Raw genomic sequence first — 27575 nt, 5'->3', positions numbered from 1 at the left:
TCATAAAAGAGAAGCAGCATTCAACAGCAGTTTTCTGGCCACCTCATTTTTCAGGAAATGAATGGCCTCTTTGTGCTGTGGAGGTGTTGTGCAGAAGGAACCCCAGTGCAGTGGCTGTGTTCAACTTGTAATCTTTATGCTGTGAAAAAGCTGGCAACAGGACTGTGATGTCTCTGAAAGCAGAAGTATTTCTGGCCCAGATTCCTTTTTTTTGAAAATAACAAAATGATGTCTTTGAGGAAGGTGAGCAAAAGCAAGAAGGTTCAAGAACTGAACACACTCTTTTATTTCGGGATCATTGAAGAGTGCGACTGTTGCAGCAGCTGACAGATTGGTCTCTAACGTGAACAGATCAACAGTTCTGCCTACAGGGAACAGAGCCTGACTATAACAGGAGGCATTATGTCTGTGTTCTCTGTGACCAGTGTGACTTTGGGGCTAAGCACCTGCAAGCTAGAGAGTGTTTACGGCTAATCAGGATCTTAAGGGAAGGACATGGAGATGGAAGAAATGTCAGAGGAGAAATCTGTAGTTTTCTTTTCCCCCTAGATTCTTAAAATCTTTTGCTTCTTGTTGAGATCCTAGAGTGCTTGTCCCAGTGAATACACACATGAAGAAGAGTGATCCACCAAGGAACCTGATAACTTGCCGGACTGGGAAAGAAAGAAATGATGACTTCCTCGTTGTTTAGGCCATGAAGGGAACACTGCTCTCCTATTAATACGTCTGTTAAAGCATGTTCTTCAGGTTTCCTTCTGACAGGGCCAGCAAGTAGCTGCCTGAGATGCAGCATAGATAGAACTGATGTGGTTCCATCTTGTGGGCTTAACCGATATCACAGTTGGGTAATTTGCCACGTTTAGGAGCATCTCTTTCAATTGGATGTTATCTTTTTCCCCAGTAGACTGGGGAAGCTGCAAGTGTGTAGTGAGGGTTTTTTTTGTCTTTTTTTTTTTTCCTGTTAGAACTACTATTAATCACTACAGTGACTTGTATCGAAAGTAGCTCAGAGGCCTAGGCTGGCATAGGTCTCACTGTGCATCTAGTTAATCATAGCCTTACAGCTTTTGTTTTTAGCAGGTGAAAAGACATGTGACCATTCTTAATTTTTTATTTACACAACAATATGCTTTTAATGGAGGGATTTTTATGATTATGAGTTTGCAGTTTAAATACATAATCTTGATTTTAGCTTTCGATTTCTGCAGTAGGACTCATAATTTCTGTTGTATTGGGAACGAGGCATGTCTAAAGCATGAGAAATGCCTTGAAAGAAATACCTGAAGACAAAGTCATTCTGAAACTTCTGAACTATCCATCCCTTTGAAGGAAATTGCCTATATGTGTATGTGTACTGTGGCTCCTCTGAGATTTACATTCTCCTCAGGCTTTGATTTTATAGAATGTAACAAATAGAGAGGAAGCCAATCATTCTGAGTTTGGCTGCTTCATTCTTAGCATTTACTGCTGCAGAGGCTCCTCCTTGGGGTCTCAGGGCAGCAGGGAAGTAAAGCTCTTTGCTGTCCCTGTGGGAACCTGGGACTGTTTATGGTCAAGTTTCTTTGCACTTACAATGCTTTTGTCACATGACAGCTCCCAGCCAAAGAATACCATTGGCCAAAGGAGGCAGAGGACTAATGACTTTGCACATTCTGCCCCAAAACTACAAAAGAGGAACTGGAAAGAATAAATTTAAATTGTGGAGTATTGCTCCTGCTGAAGTTGAAAGAAATTCTGCCTATTACTGCAGAGTCCAGAAATTCACACCCTGAATTTCCATTTCCCTGTGCAGCTTCTCTGGGCACAGATGAACTCTATTGTCAGAAGAATAAGTATTCTACTCATTGCAATAAGTATCTTCTGGATTTTATTCCCCTCCTTCTCTTGCTTTGTTACTTTTGTAGATAAAAGTGCCTTTATTTAACAAAAAAAGGATCATGCTGTAAGCAATGGAGTGTGAAAAAGGTGTCCACTTTTCAAAGTAAGCAATAGGAAAAGCCATGCATGCACCACACAGAGCACTGTAATGAAAGCAGAAATGCAAGGCTTGCTCTGCAGACATGCAGTCTTTTGAAATTCCTCTCTCTTACTGTCAGGTTGGTAATCCCGGAGAGCCTGGTTCCCGGGGGCCTGAGGGGAGTCGAGGACTGCCTGGCATGGAAGGACCACGAGGCTCACCTGGACCGCGAGGCTTGCAGGGTGAACAAGGTGCTCCAGGTCTGCCTGGCAGCCAAGGTCCAGCTGTAAGTACTGTTTTCATGTAATAGGTATCTTCTGAACTCTTAGCTGTCACTTGCACCACTCCTTTTGTAGGACCACGAGACACACACACGCACGCATGTGAAACCCAAATGCCACAGTAGAGTTTGAAATACATGGTACCTTGCAACAACCTCATCTCTACACCAGCAAAATCTTGGGGTTGCATACAGGTAGGACTTTTGGTCCTCCGCTTTTGGTTCTGTTCAGTTCTGTTTTCTTATGCTACTTGCACTACTGTAGGGTGTATGTACCGTGTTTGATATCACACACACATAATATCTACCTTGCTAGTCAAATTGACCTCAGTTGCAATAGCTATGTTTGCATGGACTTGAACAGCTTGCTTTGACCAGCATTTACGGTGATATTGTTTTTTAAAATTATTATTATTTTTTAATCCTAGGGAAGAGAACCAACTGATCAGCACATTAAGCAGGTTTGCATGAGAGTCATGCAAGGTAAATATGCTAAGAAATATTTAAATTTTCTTGTGCATTTAAATCGGAGTACTCTAATGCTGTGGAAGTGACCAACATTTTCCCACTCTCATCCAGAATGAATAGCATGCCCTCAGCAGGGGGACCTGGCAGATGGTCCTCCCACAGGCTAGTGTAAACACTATCTGAGAAATTAGTTTCTTACTTATATACCCTCTGCAGTCCATTGAACCACCTGTTGATTCCACACTATTAATATAATAACCAGGCCATAGCCTGGAGTGCTTTTAAGGAATGCATAAATTTTATATACCAAACACTTGCTATGTTTAAATACATAAAACTGTATAACTTCACTGAAAGCTTGTTTTGCCATTTGTACTCATTCACTATTAGATTACAGCAAAAAAATCATGTGGAAAATATGTAAAAAGGACAGGGCAGAGAGAGGCTCTCTGTAGATAATAACATAACACAATATGAAAACAGGCAAAAACCCTAATTGTATTTGTTCAGTTCTTTTTGATATGCACACAGAAATGCCTAACTTTTCTATTACAGTTGGGTGCATGAGATTTACAGAGTTTACAAATTTATGCTGTCCTGGAAGCACAAAAGAGATTTTTCAGTACTTGCTATTGTAGATGCCCTTTGGGATATTATGCCTTTGTAATGTTAAGAGTTTAGCAGAATAAAATTGCTGCTCATGATTTAATTTAAAAATTCTCAGTACAAGTCACTGTTCCTGATACTGCCCAACAGGGTATTTTATTTTTTAGCTTCAGATTGGGCTGTTCTGGCAGAAGATTTTCATCTGCCAACATAAAAAATGACCCATTAAAAGAACCTTTTAAAGTGGTCTCTTGAAAAGCACAGTAATGTTGAGGAGGACTGTAGAGAAATCAGATATGGTGCTTGAGTTTACTCACAACCATCAGAATTAGCAGTGAACACAAGGATATGGGAAAAATGTAGACTGTCTTCACTGATCCCTCTTGAGAGCCTTAGAACTGTTCACGTAGTCATACTAAAAAAGAAACTATCCAAGCCAGTACCCTTAAGCTGGTCAGCTTGAAGACAGCCTTAGCTGAAGTTCAGCTCCTCAGCAGGCTCTGGCCACATAGTTGCGTGGCTGTTGCTAGGATTGCTCAGCTGTCTGCTGGCACAGCTCCTGCTTGTCCTTCTTACTTGCAATTCTGTGCTCCTGCCTGTCTTAGTATTTCTTAGTTGAGGACACAACTTAAAATACCAGTTCTTGCCAAGTCACACAGACCTTTTAGCAAATGTCATATGAAATTGTGTGTGGCTCTGTCTGGAGAAAGTTATTTCTAAGGCATGCTGGGAAGAAGGACCCTCTGTTCCAAGGAATGACAAGCTGATCTTATGCCTAATGAACAGCCAAGCTTCTGCTGATTTACTTTAAGTAAAAACAATTGATGTAAAATGTCCACTTACTTACTTACCAAACTGGAGTTCACAAGCACAAATGTAAGGGATTCTTCCTCTGAAAATAAGGGCCCTTGAGTTATTAGGCAGGTCAGCAGAGATTACTGGCCTCATGTTTCTTAGTTGTTCTTTTCTGCAAGGCCAGATCTTAGTATGTATTATCCAGTAGTAACAAAGAAATATATTTACTTTTAAGAGTCACCAATTTGCCTGAATCCATTTTCTTACTACATGAAAACTAAACAAAATTCAAGATTATAAGGACATTTCTAAATAAACCATATACATTTAAATCTTTTCAACCTCCAAATATCATGAAGATGTTGAGTTCAGAGAGAACAACTCAACAGCGTGCCTATACAGTTTGTCACTGATAGTACTGACTAAGATAATATCATCTTTTATGTAATCTGCTTTCTAACTAGCATTTTATGTAAGGAAAGTGTTGTATTGTAATCTGTCAGTTTCCATAGCAGAGTATTTGCTCCACATCAGATATACATCTTTCTTTAGTGACCTCTCATACTTGGGAATCTCTCCATTCATTTGCACTTACTACTTAATTCTGTCTTGCTGTTTATTGCAGAACAACTAGCTCAGCTGGCAGCCAGTCTTAGGAGGCCAGAATTTGGCGCTCCAGGTCTCCCAGGCCTACCTGGGCCACCAGGGGCTCCTGGGCCTCCTGGGGAAAATGGCTTCCCAGGACAGCTTGGACCCCGTGGCTTGCCTGGCCTTAAAGGGCCCCCTGGTGAAATCGGTCGTAAAGGTCCTAAAGGTAAGAATTTCTGTAACTGGCTTTCAGCTGTTGACTATAAATGCTCTCCTTGTAATGTGGAATCATGTCATATTTAAATGAAGTTCAGCAGTCTCACATACTGGCTGTATTAAAACCAAAGTTGACCTTAAGTTTTCCACATTTTACAACAAACTCCTTTCTATGCCAGAGGGAATCTATATTTAAGTTTCTGGTTTAAAATCACACAGTTTTTCTGACCAAGGTATACAATTTACAGTTTGTGTTTCCAGCACTGGTTGTCTGAAGCAGAGAGGCACAGAGAGATAAGCCTATAAATCCTCTGAGCTAGGGATTTCAACTACTCATTTTTAGTCACTTGAACCCTGAAAGGGTTTGATGGTTGGTGGTTTTTTTTTTTTTTTTTTTTATGGCTCACAGGTTGTAAGATGACTCACATGTGTGAAGCCCCAAAAGATCCTAAATTAGGTAGTTAAGCCATCTCCTGTATCTGTTGCCTCAGTGATTAAAGGGTACACTGGCTCAGCCTCAGCAAGACTTGTTCATAATTTTATTCTTTGTCATTAATCACTTACACAGTATGAAAAAGGACAGGCATCTGTCTTGATTTAGTAGTAAGCAGCTGAATCAGTTTGCTAATACTAACTCCCCCTCTCATGGGCTTTTGAGGTTTGTGGTTACACTGCTGAAAAGTTCCAGTGGTGATTCTCTCTTCCGCCTCTCGGGCCAGATGTGAAGCTCCCTTCTGCTAGACTGACAATCCCCAAAGATAACAAAACCAGTCAGATTCTTTCACTAAGCTCTAGGCTGTCTTTCTAAATCTAGCCACTCTCTTACATTGCAAGTGACTGATAACAGGTTGGCTCTCATTTGGGTATAGAACTCAAGCCACTCTTACATTTGGCATCGTTGCACCATGGATCACAATCTGCTGATTCTCTGGAAAGAGCAAATCCATACTAAGAAATTGATTTACCTTATACCTTACAAAAAAACCTTCGATCTAAATTAATCTTTTGTTTCTGAGTGAGAGGGTTTATATGCCTCGAAAGGATTACACAATAGACTTTTCTGCAGAGTCTGATAAGCACTGTGTATGTATTGCTGTTTCTATTCAACAGTGGTTTTGTTTACTTTTCTTGAAGGAAGGTTTCACTTAAAAATTGTATTTCTGCCCAAGGGTGGCCTGTAGTCAGATTAGAGCGTTTGCTTTTGTCTCAGTTTTATTTGAAAGTAAAACCAGAAAACCTTTAATGAGAGAAGTTCTAGAATATAAAGAAAGCAAAGTCCAGCTGCATTGTTGCTGGAGATCTGTTGGTGTGTTAATTTAATGTAGTATAATCTATATTCTCATCTTAGAAGCAACAAAAAATGGAGATACAAAAGTGACCTGACATATTGAACATGATTCAGCAAAGCAGCCTATCCTGTGTTAATACTTAAAAAAATATATAGAGCACACAACCCTTCCCCCCAACAGAAATAACAACTTAAAATGCTTTGTTTTCTATTGTAATTGTCATCAAATTCCAAGTTACCTTACAGTAAACCTTGAAATACAATTACAGCTATTTAAGAGGTGGTGCATGGTCTCATGTGCAAGAGATACCATGATAGTATAGAAAGATGCAAATTTGCTTAGAACTTCAAACTCTCTGGGCCAGTTGGCTAATTTTACATTTCCCTCTCTCTGTATATTTGTGACTGCTCCCACACGCTCTTGGAAGCTATCCAGGAATAGGGCTGGCACCTGGGAGAGGTTTTCCCTTCTTTTCTAAGCCTTGTGAACACCAGTATAGCACCCAGTCACCATGGATATCTGGTGTACAAACAGCGAGGCTGTTCAGGACCTCCCAGGGCCAGGCTGTTGCATGGAAGTGCCAGGGTGCGAGGCCAGGGTAAGATGAGTGTGGCGAGGAGCTGTCTGTAGGGGCTTCAGTGTAGTTGAAATAACTGGACTAAGATAACTGAGATGTTTCAGCCAGCATCCAATTTACACCTTACAGACTCCAAAGATGCTTCTGATTTATGCAGTAACAAATTGGCAGATGGAAACAGGATTTCACTGCTGGAGTGGACAAAAACTAGTTTGAAGAAGGATAAGCTACTATTGTTCTGATGCACATGTAGTATTACTCAAGGTGAAAGACACCACTAAAAGACTTGGATTACATTATTTATGAAGTTCTTGACAGCTGCGTAATGTTTTGTGCTGCATGAGGCACACTAAGATTGACAGGTGCCCTGAAAAAAATTCAGTGCTTCATTCTGAATTCTTGGTAGCTACCAGAGTTCTGCAGAGGTCAGGGAGATTAACTGACTCTCCCCATCCATTTGGGGATTTTTCTGAAATAGGAGGATTACTAAGAGGGTACCTAGCACATGTGATAAAAGGGAAAAGGAGAAAGAAGTTCCGAATGGTTTAGAAGGATATGATGAAGAACAGACAGATACACAAGAACATGTTGCAATGAGATATGCGCAGGAGAAGATGCACAGGAGCAGTGATTAACAATAGCAACAGCAGGGGCAAAAAGACTTGGCTCAAAGGAAGGTTATAGTGACTTTAGAGAGTAATCTTGCGGAGCAAAGGACAGTATAAACTGGAAGTGAGTCTAAATCCAGGCTGATGTTGTCAGAAAGTCAGAGTTGAAAAAATAGAAATTAGAAGCTGGAAGAGTTTGGAATAGAAAATGCGCGAGTGTTTGCTACCAACAGTAAACACTGTTCAGTAGCTGGAAGCTGTAAAAGTCTGTATGGGTAACCTGACATCAGTGCTTCCAGTGGATCTGATGGAGACTAGACAAGATTAGTCTAGTCTCCATGTTGACTAGGCAGTTAAATTTTACTCTGAAGTATAGAGATAAGATTCTTCCTCTAGTGCCCTGTAAGCATTTTCAATTGAAACTCAAAGTTTTGTACTGTCTTTTGTATCTCTTCAAATGGCTTCCTCAGTTTCTGCTATACCATTTCTAAGCAAGCTGACAGTCTATTCAAACTCTCCTCACTGCTTGTAGCTATTTATGCAGTACAAGAAAGTATGGAAGTTCAAAATAAAGCTCTCTCAAATGTTGTTATGCATATACTTGTGAGTTTCTACTTGCAGCAAAAAACTCCCAAGAATTTACATAGTGTATTCACAAGTAGTAACTATATGGACTTTCAGGGAATATGTATACAATGAATAGAATCTGAACTCTACAACTAAAACAACAAAAAAAGCTTCCTCTTACTAAGATGCTTCTTGTTTGGAGCAATATAAAAATGAGTTTGAAGAAAAGCTGGGCACCCACTGAAGAAAAGTCTCTGTAATACCAGCCAAAGGAGAACAAAAGTCCTTTGCTTCACTTTTAGGAACATCTTATGTGGATTTAAACAGAATACTGTAATCTGTGCAAGCTGGCTTGTCTTTTCTTCTCTGCACTATCTTGAGAACCAGCACTTGAGAATCTTTATTTCTTAGCTGAGTTCACAGACCCCTACAAAAGCTCCCTGCCAGTTACCTCAGGCTGTGACCCAAAATAGCCTAAGCAGTTTTGTGATGTTAGTTGCTTTCTGTTATACAGGCTATGACATATTTTATATGGGACTGTCCAATCCTAAGTTTTTCTTCAACATGTCTATTTCTGAGTATAAGAGGAAAAAAAAAAAAATCCAAACCAAGCAAATCTCTTGCAAGGACATGACTCAGGATATCAGTCAGAGAATGCTCAGAATATATACAGGCACCTGAGTTCTCTGCTAATCAGCTGCTCACCTCTGAGAGAGAACTTGCCAAAGATAACACCTGTGGCAGGTTGTAACTAATGTTTTTTGACTTTGCTTTAGGTGRACCAGGAGAAAGAGGAGAAAGAGGATTTCCAGGCAGAGGACCGAAAGGTTACCCTGGACCAAGAGGTCTTCCAGGTAAATATAAATGGGTGAGGATAGATTAGACAAGGAAGAGATGTGGAGCAAAAACGTATTCAGAATTGATATTTTTAGCTGTTTTGAAAATCTGAAAGGTGTTCATTAAGCAATTAACTTCCAAATAACTGTACTTCATAATTTTTACTGTGTACATAATTATACAGTCACAAAACAAAATTAAAAGCTCTTTCTTTTACTACAGAGCTAGCACCTCACCCCATTTATCTCTATGCAGCAAGATTAGGAAAACTGTGTACAAAGTAGTAAAAAAAAAGGCAATCATTTAAAAAAAAAAAAAATCACAAAACCCAGACTGTCTCACTGGCAGCCACAACAGTCTTCAGAAACTCCCAATTTCTAATTTAGGACATCAAAATAATTTCTCCTTTACTTTTGTGGTAAGTAATTGCAGTGTTACATAATAGGAGTTCCTGAACAGATTCTTGCTTATAAATGCAGCACAACTGTCCTCTAGTGGCCAGCGAATGAAAATAAACATGTTTTTCCATTAAGAGTGCTACAGCATGTTTCTGTATATACATAGACATAAGCTACCAAAGTTTATTCTCTTTGGAAGAAGGACAACAGTTTCAGTTGAGTACACACTGATACCTAGGATGTCTGTGAAACTTGGAGTTCTCTTCATTAGAAATATATCACTGGAAGAGGCTTACCAAATTACTTATTTCATCTCTTCATTGAGGATTTAGAAGGAAAAAGATACTTTAGTGCTCGGCAATTCCACTCTATGCATTATTCCCCAACAGATCTGAGTGGAAAGTAAATTTTTGATATGTTTCTTTCTAAAGCACTAATGTATCTCTGAAGTAGTGAGTAGCATCTACTCCTTCACATGCATCACCAACAAATTTGTTTGCAGTGCTCCAACCAGTTATACTGTATAGCTTTTTATAGCTGTAGATCCGCATTAGTGTGACTGGAGAGAATTTGGCCTGAAAATGTCATTGCTGATGATGTGTAAGAACACAGCCTGGTTCTCTGTTAGAAGAAAAACTGTCCCTCTGAGTGGGCAACTTTCTGGGGAATCCACTGAGAGTAGTAAAAAAGGAATTTTTGTACAGCTTGAGAACAGGATAGTCAGTAAAGCTACATGTATACTTAAGTCATATGCTGCCAATTTTATACCTGCATCCACTTTTTCAGGTGAACCAGGCAAACCCAGCTATGGCAGGGAAGGCCGTGACGGCGAACGGGGCCGCCCTGGAGTGGCAGGTCGGCCTGGGATTCCTGGTCCTCCTGGCCCCCCCGGCCCTCCAGGGTACTGTGAGCCGGTGTCTTGCCGAATGCAGGCTGGACAGAGAGCTGGGAAAAACATGAAAGGGCCGTGAAAGTGCAATGCCAGTGCCATGATGTGTTACCATCTGTTTACTTCCTGCACATACAGCTGAGAATAAATAAAATATGGAGGAGAAATACAAACAAGGAGAAACTTTTCAACCAAGGTTTCAGTAAGCCATTTTTAACGCAGTGGTTGTACGGTCTTTCTAAATGTGTACTTAGCAACACAAACTGGAACAATGGTGCTTACAAAACTACACAGCGGGGGTGTTTTGGCTCTTTTTCCCTTGGGGGAAGAAAAAGGCACTTGTCTTTTTTTTTGGGGGGGGGTGGGTTTTTTTGTTTTTTTGGGTTTTTTTTAAATAAAGACATTTTCCATGAATACTTCCCCTCSCCTACTTAATTCCTAAGCATGATGTACAGTGAAACAATGTGTCTTTGGGCACCAAATAAAATGGAATAGTTTATATTTACTTCAGTTGTAGCTACTTTTTTATACTTGTAAAATAAATTCTGGAGCACCCCCTGAACCGATTACATCACTTCAAACACATTCATTCTGTTGTATGTATGTGCTGTACAGGGTGTGCTAAGCCTCCCTCAAATCTTCAGTTTAATTGCACAGAGTTAGGAGACTGTTCTTATGAAAACCTGCCACCTCGGACATCTTTAACATTGTAAATCTCTGTAAATATATGATCACTGGGTTCTCATGAATAAGCCATGTGGAATAACATCTTCATTTTCCACTCCAATTTGTGTTGCATTCCTAATTTCATATGAAACCTATTCCAGGATGGCTTTTTCTATGCAAAATTAAAAAAGGCTAGAAGCCACTGTCAAAGGAATATTAAGTAAATCCCACAAATACACAAGTTTTATAGCCAAGATTATGTATTTTGAATAACATCTCTGGTTGTACAAAAAACAGAAATAAATAATGTGTCTTAACCCCATGTATGTTTTTTGTATGTATGGTTACATTCAATACCAAAGAACAGAACAGCTAGAAGACTGCCGTTAGAGACATCCCTTCTTGCCCTTTTTATCTAAACACCGAAACATGTGCAATGTGGATATTTTTTGTTTCGCTCTGTCTAAATTAAACTATTCGTCTTTCTGACTATTTACCTTCTCTGAAGCATGTTCTCTCTTGAAGACAATGAAATCATTCTATCACTTTTCTTTTCATTTTGCTATTAGTCACCAAACTTTCAAAAAACAAACTTTGGTACATTTGCTTTAAGCATTCATTTTTTTCTCACCCTTCATTTTCTGCTTATGTTTAAAATAGTTGACTTTTATGCCACGTGGGAATATAAAGAAATAACACAGGCAATGGAGCTATGCATTCTGCCTATAATGTGTAAAAGAATACTAGGGAGAAAATTACTGATATAATATATACTTCTGAATGGAATTGTTGAAAGGACAATAAATAAACCTTTCCCAAAAGAAACCTGCTGCTCTAGCTGCATCCTCTCTGCCGTCTCTCTGACAGCTTGTGTGTTGACAGAAAATGCCCAAATAGAGATCATTTGGGAGAAGAATGTATGATAAAGCCATCTATTAAAAGAAATCATATTGGCACATTTTCTTATAAACTTTTAAGAACAAATTAACAGGATTAAATTTGATAATCTCCATGTCCATCCCAGCCCAATATTTTAAACAATAAAATGCTAAAGATGCATTTCACTTCTTTACAAGTGAATCTGTCTCTGCCTAGTTCCACAGAAGCAACACCAGCAGGTGGGATTTCAGGCAAGATATGGGGAAAAATGGGCATAGAGAGGTGAAATGAGTCATCGCTCCTAAAGACTCTGAGAAAAGCCTAAGACAGAGCAGCTTTCCTGCATCTCTGATCTGGCCAAACTTTCTCATATCTGACATCTATTCTAATATTACAAGAAATATCAGAATAGAGTAGTTCAAAGAATTTCATTCTTTAGAAATAAATCCAGACAATTGCATGCAAGGTGGTTAGCTTGTTCACATGCAAAGCTGTTCCATAAAGTTTTAGATTGAGGTCAATTTTTACTGATTTAGGGCATAGTCCTCAAAAGTACTCTGGATGTGGCGTAACAAATAAAACACTATTGCTAATGACAAACTGTAGTTTCACCAGCAAACTTTTATTTGGACTATAAAGTGTGTAAAACTGTTAAAAAGGAAAAAAAAACCCTGATAACAGAATGAAAATACTTTTTTCCACAGGTAATGCATAAACATAATTCATCAATAGAAGCAATAAACACAACATTCAAATACAAATGTGAAGTGCTTTTAAAAAATATAGTCTGAAAATACATAAAATTCCACAATGGAAAGGAACTCAGGTAGGAGGGAAAACATTCCTGTATGTAAAAAACAAATCAGAACTATTACAATCAAACACTTCCAACACTGAGGYTCAATTCAATGCATAATCTAAGTGGCTAGTTTACGACTGTGACCAAATTTCAACCTTCAAGCTGATTTATAAAGTGAGTTTTGACTTTTTTTTTTTTTAACTAAATCTGAAGAAAAAAATGGCTGTTAGTGCTCAAATTATAACCCAGTATCCTTTAAAATGGCATTTATCCAGCTGTTCTCTTTCTTCTCCTGGGAGAGTTAGACAGTAAGATAACACTGCAAATACAAAAATCTAAAGTTAAACAGTTCTGTGAAACAGTTTCTTGAATAAAAGTGATTATCTGATCTTCAGACTGGAAAGTTACCTGCAGCTGATTCAGAGATTATATTCACTTCAGTAAGTCTGTACACATCTTAAGGCCAACGCTTTCCACATTTTTTTCTCCAGTCTGTGGAGCCCTAAGTTTCACCAACCTGTAGACAGCACAAGCGAACTTGATTTTTTCCAAGTTAACCTCTGCAAATCCTGCAGTCATTGCCAATTGAGTCTAGTGGTCCATAGGTCAATAAATCTCATCTATTACACATATGGATTATGAACTAATAACTAAAAGCCAGACCCAATGTGGTCAAAAGCAAAACTCCCACTGAGTTCAGCTGGCCCAGGCTTGTGCCACCGAGCTGAAAGCTCAGCAGGGCTCGCTGCCGAGGCTGGTGCCACTGCAGTCCCTCAGCTGTGCTTGCATCCTCCTCTTCGTGATTTGAAACAGGAGAAAGGAAAGGTTGTCCTTTCTGACAGACCCTCTGTCCTTTTGTACATACAGAAAGCATGTGAAATGCTTCCATGTTCACCTGGAATCCTTTTGCACAGGTGCAAATGGCCACATATGTAATGTACACAGCACGTTTTCTTATCCACTTAATACACATCCATTGAATCAAACCTTAAATGTTGCAAACCAAAAAAGTAAAGAAGGAAAGAAGTAATCAGTATGCATGTACTGTGATTAAATCAGTGACAGCTGCATATCATTCAGAAATGAAAAAAAAGCAATAAAAAAGGATATGGCACTGAAAATCCTTCAAATATATTAACTGGAGATAGAATACATTTACACTGAAAATTTGGTAAATAATTAAATGCATTCATGTTTGTAGGACAGCAGACTTGGAGATAAAACTGATAAAATACATGTAGATTACATTCTTTTTAGCTGAGAGCTTATTTTGGTCTAGATTCTATAACATTTGTTAACAATTCATATTTGAAAACCACATTTTCTTAAGGTATTATGAAGCTCGCGTTTTCCACTTAAACAACAATCAAGACAAGGTCACAGTTAAATTTGTTCTCCATGAGCTACATCAAGCAGCGTGTATGCAGCTGGATTTAAAAATCTGTCCAGCATAGTTTAGCTTTAGTGGACTTAACACATTTCAAAGGTAAATTTATGTGCCTTAACATATCCAGAATCTAACAAACACACAATAAAAAAAAAATTAATACCAGCACTGTTTTATTTCCTGAGATACTCCTCATGTGTGAACATTTTAAGTTAGAGCAGGTAATTTTACTCAATTGGTAAAATGAAAGGTTACCGGCTGGTTTTACAACAGTATATTTGGAGAAACAAGTTTATAAAGCACTAATTTAGCTTGTGGCATTTTCATACAACTTTTATGTAAACATAACATAAAAAAGAATACAAAATTTGAGTGTAGACTGACATGAAAAGTAGTATTTCACCATTGTGAAAAATCAGAAGTGCCCAAATATTTTATGTGCTTATCCATGAATTTAAAACATTTATCTTACAAAGCTCTGCATATCTAACATTTGTCATAATACACAATCATAAAACATACAGGGAAGATTGATGATGCAATATCGATTGTGTTTCCATATCACAGTGCTTATCTTAGCATTGAAACCAAATCTAGTTTCATACAAAAATATTAGTTCTGAAAACGTTAACAAGTAGGTTGCACTGCTACCTGATTTTACAAAGCATACTATTTTAATTTTTCTTAGCCTTAACAGACTCACTGCTCCCCTAGAGACAAATATCATTAGAGTGGACATAAATGATGTCTGCCAGTGATATGTTCTGTTACTGTATATTTTTCTATATTGTATATATATACAAAACACAAATAAAATCTAAGCAATATTACCTCGAAACAGTTATCCAAAAAAGGCAGTATTTTTACAAACACTACCATCTAAAAATAAAGAGATTTTTAGAAAAGAGTATCGGGCTCAAGAATAAATCCGGACACACGGACTCGTGGGCAGAGCACCGCCGAGAGCTGCACGGAAAAGACAGACAAACTCCACCATGTGGGCAGCAGGAGGTATGTTACAGCCTTGGAAAAACTGCACCAGCACTAAGCTGCTGTAGCATTATTACTTTCTTTAGGCAAACTGAGAAGTTCTGTACATAGCTACAATTTTAAGAAAATCCCAACGCTTTCTTAGTAGGTGATAAAGAAACTTGCCCTAAAATACAGTCGTCTGACCCGGAACTAGAACAAAGCTTAGAGAACCTTAAAGAAAGGCGGAAAGCATTTTGTCAAAGACACTTCCCTTCTAAGTTTTGCTCTAGGGAAAAACATCTTGTGCTATTGGAAAAAAAAAATCCTCTGTGTTTAATTTCTTGCAATATTTACTATAGCACAGACTGGTTAAACCAGACCCGAAACTGATAAATCACAAAATAGATTACTCCCCTCACCAAAAAAAATAAACAAAACCCACCACAAAATCCAAGACAACATCAGTCTGAAACTGCAAACAAATTTCAGGCACCAAACATGAAAAATAGGCAGAAGTATATTTCAAACTACATTCTGCTTTCAAATCTAAAAATGTAGAGTTGGAGCAACCCAATGCAAAGTTAAGTTAACCTGGGATCAGCTCTCTTCCACCCAAGTGAAGAACGTGGCATCTTTAAAAATGGTATCAAGATTCCCCATATAACAAAATACCCGTTTTCTCACATGAGAAAATTAAATTGGGCTTAATGCAAAGTAAAGAATAATGCAACAAGATAATTAYCAAAGTTACCTGCAAATAAATTCAGTGTTCAAATAAATTTTAAAGACTTTCAGATTTGAGCCTAAAAAAAAGAAAAAGGCATCTGTAGGAAACATAGGTGAAAAAATAAACTTTTCAACATACAAAAAAATGTTCTACTTGCTGATAAATTCAAGTAAATCGACATACAGAAATTGTATCAGGCAAATAACAAATGCTCAGTTTCAACTAGCTAAAAGCCCCAAAATATACACATAGCATGAAATCCGAGCAGAAGCCTCTGCCCAGCCTTCCCGGAAGGGGCTGCTCAGAAACCATCCAAGCAGGTAGTAGTCTTTAAAAGACAGCACCCTTTAAGATAATAGCACAGAAAATGAAGTTCAAAATTAACTTACAAAGTAAAAAAATATTTAGATTTCACATAGATTGGAATCACTAGAGAAGTAAAAATAAACTGATGAAAACTGTCCGTGCGACACACCTGGCCAGCAGCTCAGTTGCCTGGACCGAGCGCAGTGCGCGGGGTCGCCAGCCCGTCGGCGTGAGCCGCTGYGCCAGCGCTGAGGAGGGAGCTGAGCGCGGAAAAGAGGGCAGGAGGCCCCGCGGTCGGCCAGCCGGCTCTGACCCGCCACTCCGACCCTCACAAGGGAGGCACAAAACCCTCGAGACCCTGCAGGCGTCCCCTGCCGCGGCGCACGTCACGGCTCGCTCCGAAGCGACTGCTTTCGCAATACGCCCAAGTTTCCCTGCCGCCCTCTGTGCAGCTGGCCTGCTCCCCGCATCCCACCGCGGGCCCACCGCAGCCTACGACCTCTGCGTTCGCGTGAACACCGCTCTCGCGCTAAGCACCTTCTTCCCTCAAACCGTCTAATGGATTAACGGCTTCAGGAATGCTCTGAGCAGCTGCTCTCTGGGGAGGCTTTTCTCCTCGGCAGGAGCGCTGGAAGCCTCCCTGCGCCCCCAGCAGTCCCAGTTTCACTGTGTTGCCTCCTCTCAGCTGGGGTGCAATTGCTAGGAATGCTACTCGGAACAAACACCAATTTATTTTCTAAAGACTCCCACCCTCCATTTCTTACTGGTTTTGAGCAAAAACCAGATGTCGGTTAAATTGATTTTTTACTGTCCAAGCACAGTGATCACCATAACCGCTTATCTGCCCAAAGTGGGAGAGAATTACCAACTTCCTACGGACAGGGCAGAGCCCTCCCTACTGCTTCTGTACAATGAGTTGTGGAGGTTTGTACAGGGTTGTGGATTACAGCTGTGTTCTCCTAATAGCACTTGCAGTTCCTATGACGCTGTCGCAAGCTCCTTAGGACTGATCTGTGGATGCTCTAGCATCATGTTTCATAATAATCAGGAATAAACCTTTGGCCAGCCCTTCTCCCTCCTTTTCCAAAATCAGTCTCTGTCTGATTGATTTTCCCCAGCTTTTCTTTCCTTTGCTCAACAGTTTGAGCTCTGCAGGATTCACACTTTTGTTCTGTTTTGTTCTTTATTGACAGTGTCTGGTCCAGTGGGACTTGCACAGTGCTTGCAAGCTGCATGCAATCACCTTGCTTGCATTATATGTTTTAAAGGAGGCTTTGGTAATGGTATTTTGCAACCAGTTGTTAGGACCAGTGAATCTTGCTTTCTCTTGTTTTCAAATTCTTTTCAAATTTATTTTGGCACACAATGATTGGAGGAAAAAGAGGGAGAACGAGCCATTAGGAAGCTGTTTAGAGAGCCATGAGGGTTCCTTCTTGGCCTGTCTCGCTGCCTAATAGCTATGCTCTACAGCAAGAGGTCTTTTGGGCTTTAAGCAGACATAACGGCAGAGCAGCTTGGTTCCAGGCAATGATAATGCACTTACTAAGCTCATTAACTGTTTGAAGAGGTGCCAGTTCTCAGGTAGGAATAACACCACCAGACCCCAGTAATTTAATATCTGGAGTAAATGTATCCGTGACTAAATAAATGCACGAGTTCTGAATTGGAATAAAATTCAGTTGAAAGAAATGCTTCTCGGGGCAATGCCTGGTGAATTTCCAGTCAACCTGAATCAAAATGTTGCATGGGAATAGAGAGATCATATAAACACCTTCGTTCCCTTGACATCTAGGAAATTACTGCAATGATTGATAGTGTTCATGGTGTGTGACAGACCTGCTTCAGAAAGGTGTGCCGGAGCGTCCTCAAGGGAGAATAACGTTTAGTCTAAACAGAGTTCCCAGCACTCCAGCTAAGAGCCGACATTCACTGTTAATGGGTACACTTTAAAAACCTCAGAACTGCATTTTCTCCATTTAAACTACACCACCAGCAAGAAAAATAGAGCCAGCTTACATACTGAGGCATACATWCTGTCATAAATTATAATAAAATATTTTCTGTTTGAAGAAAGAAGCCTATGAAAATTATTTGGGCCTATTTTCTTCTCTAAGCAAAATAAATATGAGAAACAACACATGGAATGCGCTCTGGAAAATAAATGGCATCATTGCATAATTATGACACTGCAAGTAACATACCAAAGGCTCAATTCTAGGCCTTAAAAATTATCTGCATACTATGCAGTGTCTAGGGAAAAAAATGCACCAATATTTCAAAGATTAAATTAACTTATTGAGAGAAGTGAAAAGTGGCTGTGAACCCAAGCATCTCTGGGAGAGGGTTTTTATTTCCCACTGGTGCGTAACCGAGTCTGTGATACGTGGTAATAGCAATCTGCTGGATTGCATCTTCCGTGAGGTCCGGGTGGCCCCTGCGGTCCGGGTGACCCTGGAGTTCCTGGGGGGCCTGGCAGGCCAGTAGCTGGTAAAATAAATGTAGCAATTAGCACAACCCTCGCCGGAGTGCAAACAGCGTCCTGCATTATATCACTGAAAGTTAGCTTCACACCAGCTAGTCTGCAAGAAGGCAGGGATATCCGACCTCACGCTACAGCAAAAATCAGGAGAAAATACACTGAGCTAAAACTGGTGTGAGAACGAGGAGAAAAGAGTGTTAGTTCATGAACAGCAATAGCATAAATAAATCTGGAGACTTGTACCTGAAGGGCCAGGTGGTCCAGGATTACCAGGCAGTCCAATTCCAGGCTCACCTCTTTCCCCTTTCTGTCCTCTATAACCTACACAGAATAAAGATACGAAAATAAGAGTGTCCTCTTATTATAAACAGTAATCTGCTATCTATCTTACTGACAGGAAATTGTCAAGCCAAATGCAAATGTGAAAACAGATGCACACTTTTTTCTGAGATTGGTAATACAACTATTATGTTTACATGTTCCTCTGGAAAATATGAGGATTTCTAGCAGTAACTGCTGCATCCTCTGACAAAAGACTCTTGCTAGATTTACTAGCCTCACCTTTCGCAAAGATTTTAAGTTACCTTCCTAATAAAGAATTTATTGTATATTCTCCTTCAGTGTCACCTGTTTGGTGAACTGATATAAAGCACCAACCCCAAAGCTATCTGGCATCTGACTGTAYGTTTCACTGACCATATTCACAGAAGCACAACCGCCCAGGGCAGTCAGTCTTTCTCACTGGCATAGCCTAAAACCTGAGGGAGACTTTGCCCTTGCTACTACATGTAATTCTTTATGTATGCACTTTTTAGACTGTAAACTTCTTGGGCTGGAAGTTGTATACTTAGATATTCCACCTTATATAAAAGTAGATCGACTCCCCCTCCAGTGTTATACAGCTGCCCTTACTCTGAATAAGGAGTCTCGAGGGCTCGTGCAGATTATGAGTTCTAGCATGCAAAGCCTACTTTGGCCCAAGTACCTATATATTGTCGATATGGTGTGATCGCTAATTATATTTTGAATGTTTGTATCTGTTTTCTTCACAGGTCATGGCTTTGTATTAAAGAAAATTAGCTTCCACCTTCTTATGTGCTACAACTCACACCCAAACTATGCGATTATTTTTTCTTAAACTCTGGCTACGTTTTTATTAGTTGGAGACATTCTGGATGCCTCAGAGCAGAGAACTCACGGGTATCAGTATAAGATTTCGCTTACTATTTCAAGTTAAAAATCTGTAAAGATATAGCTTTTCTATTTAAACAACATTATGTAGGAGGGAGAATGAAAGGATTTTCAGGCATTTTGAAAGGAACAAGTGTGACACCTGCCACAACCCCTTATTTTAAAAGGGTTATGAGAAAACCCTCCCGAACACCTCAGCTGTTGGCATGTAAGATGACATATGCTGGTGATTAATTTGCCAGCTTCTAGTCGCATTTGTTATTAAATTTGTTCTGCTTCAGGGACCAGAGTATTTGCAGTGTCAGGTATGCCATACAAGAAACTCTCTTGGGAGAAAGATGTGACTTATTTTAAATTAAGAGAGAAGAGACACAGCTGACCAGTCAGCATAGTGCTATCAATGCAACTTATGTCTCATGAAGAATGAAGGGCACCGGCAGATGAATGGCAAGGGTTGTCTTGGCAGCGTGCCTCAGTCTACGGCAACACTGCTACTTTACAGGACAATCAAGGAGGAAACTATTATAAGCACTGTGGGCACCAGCTCAGGGTTACAACAGACACAATGAGATAGGAATGGTACACAAGGCATTCAAACTTTCTGTTAAATACAAGCTTATTATACATTTCAGTAGAATTTCTATTATTGATTGCAATCATCCTGGATTTCAAAGCAGAGCATCAGTTATTTTACTCTCTTCTCTCAATACCCCAACCAAGAAATGACAGTGGAATTCATACAGGCAAAACAGTAGAAAATGCATGCAGGGTGACATGTATAACATAACGAAAGGAAATAACTGTTTAAAAGGTCACAGAAACACAAACTTCCTATTAATCATGCATTCTGGAAACCAAGCTGTGTTAAACAGAATTGTGCAAGGCACATAAGCACACAAGCTACAGACACTCAGAAAAGGGAATATGAAGGTGTTGGTATTCATTGTGAATCTTGTTTGCTCTTTAATGACCATAGTAATATTTATAACTACAGCAAAGCTGGCTGGCTCTGAAAATCTTGTGTAATCCATAGTAGYTGCGATAGTCTGAGAAGCTCAACCACACAACCACAAAGTCTATTACATTTCCTATTTATTATATATCTCTATGTTTCTTAATTTACAATAGACAGTTACAGTACATTTCTCACTACAAACCCAGTTAATTACAATTTTACAAAGTAGTGCTGCCACTAACTATTTGTTTTGCATTTCTTTAGTTATGGGGAAAAGAGAGAAATCACATTTACGATATATCACATTTACAATCTCCATAATAGCATTACTGTAGATAACTGACATAACATAGCTGAAAATGGACCAAAATAGATTGAAAGATTCTGTAAACATCACCGGAATTCAAGACAATAGGGACAAAAAAMCACAATAGTACAAACAGCAGCCTGCCTATGCAAACGTATGAACAAGGATTGAGTAAACAAGTACTGGCTGTATCTGGATACATATACAAAGGTATAGTTTGTACATAGTGGCAGAGCAAGTTTTGTTGACACTGAAGTTTCATATAAAATTTCCCGGGTATCTTTTCTAAAAATAAGGATTTATTTAACAGAATATAAGCATATAAGTAAACAGGCTTATAAGTAAACAATCTAAACAATGCAATATGTGATTCTGGCAGTAAAATATCTGATTTTCAGTGAGGTATATTTTGCTCAGAAGCAGGTGCCATGATTACACGTCTAGAGGATAATATTACCTTCTATCCGAGCTTAAAGTGACAAATTCATACATAGTCAAAGGAAAGTATTATCATATACCTGAATAAGGTTTTGATTTATTGGTTTGAACATAAAGGCAAATGTTTTACATTTCTACTGGTAGAATCACAACTCCAGTAAGAGGTTCCTGCTTAATTCAGAAGACTTCCAAAGGCAACAGCTCTACCAAAGCCTTGCACTTGGGTTCCACAGGTTTTGTTGTAATGCCTGCATCCCAAAAGTTAAAGTATGTAAACATGTACCCAATGTGGGTAGTACGGTAAACACTTGGTAGTAGTATGTAGCAAGTATGTATTTAAACAGATAAGCACTCTTCTTCTGTTCATAGACTGGTGATAGCTAAAATGTAGCTTACAGTTTGGTGCTATCTACCAGTACTACAAATATTACAGTCTGTCAGAAGCATCARTATTGCAACAGCCTGAGCTCTACTTGAAAATGATATAATTTCATATCTGTATGCTCTGGAGGGATAGAAACAGTTATCTCATTTAAACAGCTCCCAAGTGAATTCCAGCTATCTTCCTGAGACCCTCTTCCATCTGCATGGAGAGTGCAGCAGCTGACACTAGCATGGCAGTGTTCAGAGAAATCAGAGGTTCTTTTAATACAAATGTGAGGCAAATACATGAACACAACAGAGAACAATGATTCCAAAGCATCCACTGTATTTTAGTGTGCGAATAGTGTGCATATCACTGCATTCTTAAAAATACAAAACTGCAAAGCAACAGAAATGGTGCTAAGAGCAAGCCCTTCTTATCCGGTTTCCAGTGCACATTCTGAATCCATTCTGTGCATCACTGCCCTCTTGGCTGCAAGGTAGTAACCGTTTTTCAAATCAGACTAAAAACAAGCTGATTTCACTTCCACAGTAAAGAACAGTTTAGGGGAGGCAAGACTTTAAAACTCTGCAGTTATTTAAGAAGAGTGACTGTGTCTGGACAGCATCCACTACAATGGGCTCTTGATGTCAACCAAGGCCTCTAGATGCTCCCACCATACAAATTAGTAGGAGATACAAATTTTAAAGCAGAGTTCAGCAATAAAAATAAGGAATTTTCACTATTCATCACATGGTATTTTTCTTTCCTGAGCTGGGATGTTTGATTCCTTGGAGCTCCCATGAGTTATGAGGAGCGATAAAAATCTCTTGATGCTTCCTTAATACGATAGAAACAGTGAAGTTTAACTAGTATGAACCCTTTTTTTCTTTATGACAAAAATCAATAGTCATATTAATGCAAAAGATAATATGCATCTCTAGATTTCAAAATTACCCCAATGTGAATTTGGACTAATGGACCAAAACTCACTTTCTATTATATCTTTAAAAATCTAATCAAATCAAATTGAGCTAGTTCCTCTAACACATGACAGAATCTGACTGATTGTCTGCAAAATGGATGACATTGGTGAAACCTGTCAATAAAATGTTTAAATAAACTTCTTGTTTGTCTACAAGACACTAGCATCCTTCAAAACACATACATAGTAAACAAGTTCCTCTGCTCTCCCTTAAACAGATGCTGTACCTTTCACTGGTAACRTTGCCCCACAGTATCAGCTTCCTGTCGCTGAGGAAATATATACATAAATATTTCAATCATTCTTATACAAAGTCTGTTTAACTGCCAGCTGCATATTTCATCATTCACGTTGCAACTCTTTGTCATTTTTTTGTTTGCACGCTATGTTTTTTCTGAGACCATTATATAAAATCTAAATTATTTGTACCTAAAGCATTGGGAACTACCTGAGCCATACTATGACCAACCTCACTCAAGGATAGCAGGTACCAGTTCTGGAAGTCATTACAAAAGAATGACTCTACTCCCAATAGTCTAAGAATTCCTTAAATAAAGGCAAGGCAAAACTTGCCTCCTCTAGGAGGCTCTCTGCTCAGCAAGTGTCCATACAGGTCCTATGAATTACTCTTCAAAAGTATCTACTTTTCCCTGACCGTATGGGACATGTAAGTGACCAAAACGGACACTGATTCACTCTGGCAGCCCAGATGCATATTATTGCACAGAGCAATACCCTATTAAATACCTGGAGCAGGCAATCTGGGTTGCAGCCAAGCGAGAATTACTGTAATGAATAACTGGCAGTCAGTACTTATTCGCTGTTCCCCCACTCCCCATACTATTTTTCCGTATGAAAAACCCTGCCTGATGCATATTATCTGCTTGGCATACCAACTACGTACATGAACACAACATGCTTCCTCGCTGACCTGGGCATACGTGCAGATAGCATGCTACCCTGATGGCCTCGGACACACATGCGTATAACATGYTTCTCCAAAAAGTCCTGCCTGCCACATCTTTTATGGCTGAGAATAAACTGAAATATGCATGGATACTTTTCAATCTGCTCAGAGATATGAATTGCATTTTACTGTTGGCACAAAACAATAACATGGACAGGCACAGCAGGGAAAGGCATGAACTGTATTTGTAAGTGTGCTTCTCTCAGGGTAATACCTTTTACTCATAGTGTAATAAGGATGCAAGACAAATTTTTGGCTTGCTTTCTTTTGCAGTATAACTTTATATATCTTCTGATATATGAGAGAAATAAATGCTTCTCACTTAGTTTAACTCTTACTAACCAAAAAACAGTATTGAGCATACTGGTAAAATATATGGAAATCCTGTGTACATGGGGCACTACTTTTACTTAAGCATAAGGCACGAAAAAGCAGCTTTATTTGTTTTCAGGCATAGCTATCATCTTCACTCTTGATGCTCACTAGCTGGAAAGTAAGCCTAGTACAACGTGCTACTTCCCAGAACCAGCTGAGACTATCCACCACATACATAATCATTCAACAATCTGGCACTGACATTAAAGTTGACTGTTTACAGTGATCTGAATATTTAGATAATGAAGAAGTCAGTGTTGTAAGACTCTAAGTCTGTTATTATTTTCCTTGATCCTTTATTCTTGTTTGTTCTTCTTATTCTGAGCTCATCACATTTTTCAAGCTTCTGTCAAGGGTTTGCTCTTATCAGTGTTAATAAGTCTTTATTCTTCTGATAGCTTTAGGATCCACACATCTTCAGTTTTGCTTTCATGTTCTTCATTCCAGTCTGACTTGCTCTGACTCCAGAGCAGACCAAACTAACAAAAGATAATAATTAAGAACTACCTACAGATAAACTGCAAATTACATATTACCCACAAAATATTATTATTCTATAAATTCTTTTTTCTTTTATTCTGTTCTCCTCTTCCTTTAAACTCTGACAGGCTGAATCCACAGGAGAACACAGTTATGATGATTTTGGATTTCCTGAAGCTAATTTTGCAGTGAAGGACAGTTCAGTGGAACGAGAGTCCTGCACTGCCTGAATGCACTGCAATGTACAAATTACAGTTTGGGATATAGTGAAAAGCTGATTACTCTGAAGTTGATTTGTGAAAATAGATTATTTCACTGTAAGATGGATTCATGCTGTAATATTTCAGTTCTCACTGCTTCTTAAAGAACAATATTTGCCTTCAATCTTTCCTCCCCACTATTCTCAGGATCAGAGCTGAAAGCACTCAGACTTGGAGCTCAAAATTTGTTTCTTAGATAAGATGGTCTCTCAATGTGGATCAGGATGTAAACTGCTATATTAGAGTGCTGGCACAGTTTTTCTTCCTTGTTAAAGTATTTTAGAGAAAAAATAACTGCCACAGTAGGTTTAAATATCTGTCAGCTTTAGATATCTGTCAGTATTTATCATTTATTAGAATAAAATGCACTGATTAGGATTTTTTAATCAATAAAATCCACACATTTACTATGGGTTAATATTTAGCTCTAGTTTGGAAAAATATAAGTATAGTTTTAAAAGTTAATCATTAGGAAGCTAGATACGTAGTCCTGGCTCATTTAATGATCATTAGCAAGTGTATAAAGATTTCAAGATACAATTCATAAAAACATTTTTTTGAAATTCCTACCTTGAAGTCCACGTTCTCCTGGTGGCCCTGGTAAACCATCTTTTCCTGGAGGCCCTGGTAAACCATCTTTTCCTGGTGGCCCTGGTTTTCCATGAGCTTGGGAAGCAAGCATTGCTGCAGGCAGCTTCAGCTGGGATACAAACTGAGCCATCCTCTCTTCATTAACAAAGGACAGAAGAAAGAAAGGGGATAAGAAATCTGCTAGCAAAATACATAAAAACAGATAAATCCTAAAGTCCCAGTCAAAATGAGTTTCCAGAAGTAAGTGTGTTTAGTCCCTTCAGAATGTTAATGCTTCAAGGTATTAAATGCTCCTATAAGTAGTAGGATCTTCACTTTGAACCAGCTTCAACATTTGAGTCTTTACCCTTTGAAGTAATCTGAATGAACCTGTACTAAAGTTTCTATCACTTCTGTCTTTTACTAATATATTCCAATATTTCAAATGACTCCTCTTGATGGAAGTAGTTAAAATACATGAAGACAGAATAATCAGTATTTAACACCTCTATGAGGGGATACCTTATATATCTATAACTCACATTAAATTGCAAAGTAGAGCTTAAATACTGTCAGTAGTTGTTGGGATGAGCTGAAACCCTAAACAAAATTGTAAAAACCCCATAAATGCTCAGCAAACATTACTAACTGCAGAGATTTCAGCATGAAGTATTCATGTTAGTAGAACAAAGTGCACTTGGTAACCTCTCAGTGTTCAAAATTGTTACTAATCTTGAATCTGTCTCAGTCACATTGGATTCAAACACTTAACTAAGCATTCAACACTTTATTTAGGTATATACTTTGATGGGTTTTTAAGATTTATGAAAATAAYTTGAATAAAGAGAAGAGTGGGCATAAAACAAAAAATAAGCAAAATGATAGAGTGGAAAATAGGCAAAGTGAAACAAAGCCAAAAATAGGAGATTTATGGAAACAGTAGTGAGGAGTAGAAAATGGATAAAGCTATAAAGATAAAAAACAATATTCCCTGTAGGCAAGACACCTTTTAACATATTTTTTTTAATGAACAAGCTAAACATCCATTATCATTCTATTTGAGTGGGGAAAGGATGGAACCTTAGCCAACAAACTCCTCTTTCAAGACACAATAGGCTGAACTTTTTGAGGAGTGACAGTCTGGGGAAGGGTGAAAATACACAGAATGACAACTTTGTTATGAAGTGAAAAACTGGTTGAATAGTTTAAAAAATCTCAAACTTTATATGTTTTTTTTTATCCCCCAAAGATAAGACGTTATCCTGTATCCACAATAAATTAATAACAAAATAGCTGTCACATTGCAGACATAAGACGTATGCTTTGCAACTGAAGAGAAGCTATCGTTTAGTGGTATTTTAGCAGGAGCCCATTTCAGAAACCTACATGAGTTACAGCTTTTTACCACTGCCAAACAAAATCAGTGCTGGGGAAGAATYGATGATTCCTTTCCAGAGTAAAGACACACCTAAGAACACTTATATAGTGCAAAGGCCTTGGCTGAATCTGGTACTTGCTTAAAACTGTGCYGGAGGTTGGTGGTCTGCAAGGGAGCTCTGGAACCCTTGGACACAAGTCACTAGACATCCAGCTCCTCAGACTGTCAGAAATGCTGAACAGAGATCACTGAACAGCATAATAATTCCAATGCACCCAGAGTGGGGGAAAGTCTTAATCTTGCTAACTAAGCCCAGATCAGTTGCACAGTGTTGGTTAGTCTCTGTTCTGAAGATACAAAAGTTTTTCTTGGAAAAAAGAAATGAAAAAAAGTTAATAGTGTATTCACACCACAAGACAGATTTTGATCCTTGATATATGTCAAGTGTGTACAATTTGAAGACTTTTCTTAACCACAGTTCTACTTTGACACGCAGCTGTGGGATCCTATGCCTAAAGCTCTTGTCTTTATTTTATAAATTTACTGAGCTGAGCATTTTTCATCCAAAACATGCCAAAGGTCTTTTGATGGCACTTTTAAATTTTTTTTTTAAATATTTCTATGCAAGAATGACAATACAGAAATTTAGGGTGCGATTCTGCAGCAATTCTACACATAGGCCTCCTATTATTATCAGAAGGTGCCTCTTATGCAGAGAGACCCCAGAAAAGATCAAACTAGTCTTAAAAGAAACTTCATACTATGTACTATGCACGAGGTTGTTTGACGAAGTGTGGATTTGCCATTACAGAGTACCACATTTGAATTCTGAGCTCTGCAGTACTTGGGAAGCAGCACACAACCTCCGGTGGCAACTCTTATCACAGAGGTCAGGAAATAGGGAAATCCTCAAGCTTCCTGCTGTAGTAGGTCAAACAACGCAGAGGGAAAAAGCAGCCTTAAGGAACAAGAGGGAAATAAGTTTCCACTAAGGACTAGGATTGGAAAAATTCTC

At 38.8% G+C, this 27575-nt stretch overlaps 2 protein-coding genes across 2 annotated transcripts in view; one reads left to right on the top strand and one right to left on the bottom strand.

Moving 5' to 3' along the window:
• The window catches only part of COL9A1 (collagen type IX alpha 1 chain), a 71941-nt gene extending 61523 nt beyond the window's left edge, over positions 1-10418 (top strand). The window contains exons 34-38 of the mRNA XM_026089995.1: positions 2097-2243; positions 2666-2720; positions 4732-4920; positions 8728-8805; positions 9973-10418. Of these exons, the coding sequence (XP_025945780.1) occupies positions 2097-2243; positions 2666-2720; positions 4732-4920; positions 8728-8805; positions 9973-10157 (654 nt within the window). The 3' untranslated portion in view covers positions 10158-10418. The remainder of the gene's footprint in view (positions 1-2096; positions 2244-2665; positions 2721-4731; positions 4921-8727; positions 8806-9972) is intronic.
• Positions 10419-18158: 7740 nt separating this feature from the next.
• Positions 18159-27575, bottom strand: part of COL19A1 (collagen type XIX alpha 1 chain) — a 233994-nt gene continuing 224577 nt past the window's right edge. Inside the window, exons 53-55 of the mRNA XM_026090007.1 lie at positions 25183-25338; positions 18534-18611; positions 18159-18295 (exon numbers count right to left, since the gene is read on the bottom strand). Coding sequence (XP_025945792.1) covers positions 18159-18295; positions 18534-18611; positions 25183-25338 — 371 coding nt within the window. The remainder of the gene's footprint in view (positions 18296-18533; positions 18612-25182; positions 25339-27575) is intronic.

Source organism: Apteryx rowi, unplaced genomic scaffold (genome assembly GCF_003343035.1).
Source record: "Apteryx rowi isolate R43461 unplaced genomic scaffold, aptRow1 scaffold_84, whole genome shotgun sequence".
NCBI classification, from domain to species: Eukaryota; Metazoa; Chordata; class Aves; order Apterygiformes; family Apterygidae; genus Apteryx; species Apteryx rowi.
This window is presented reverse-complemented; position numbering and strand designations above follow the sequence as displayed.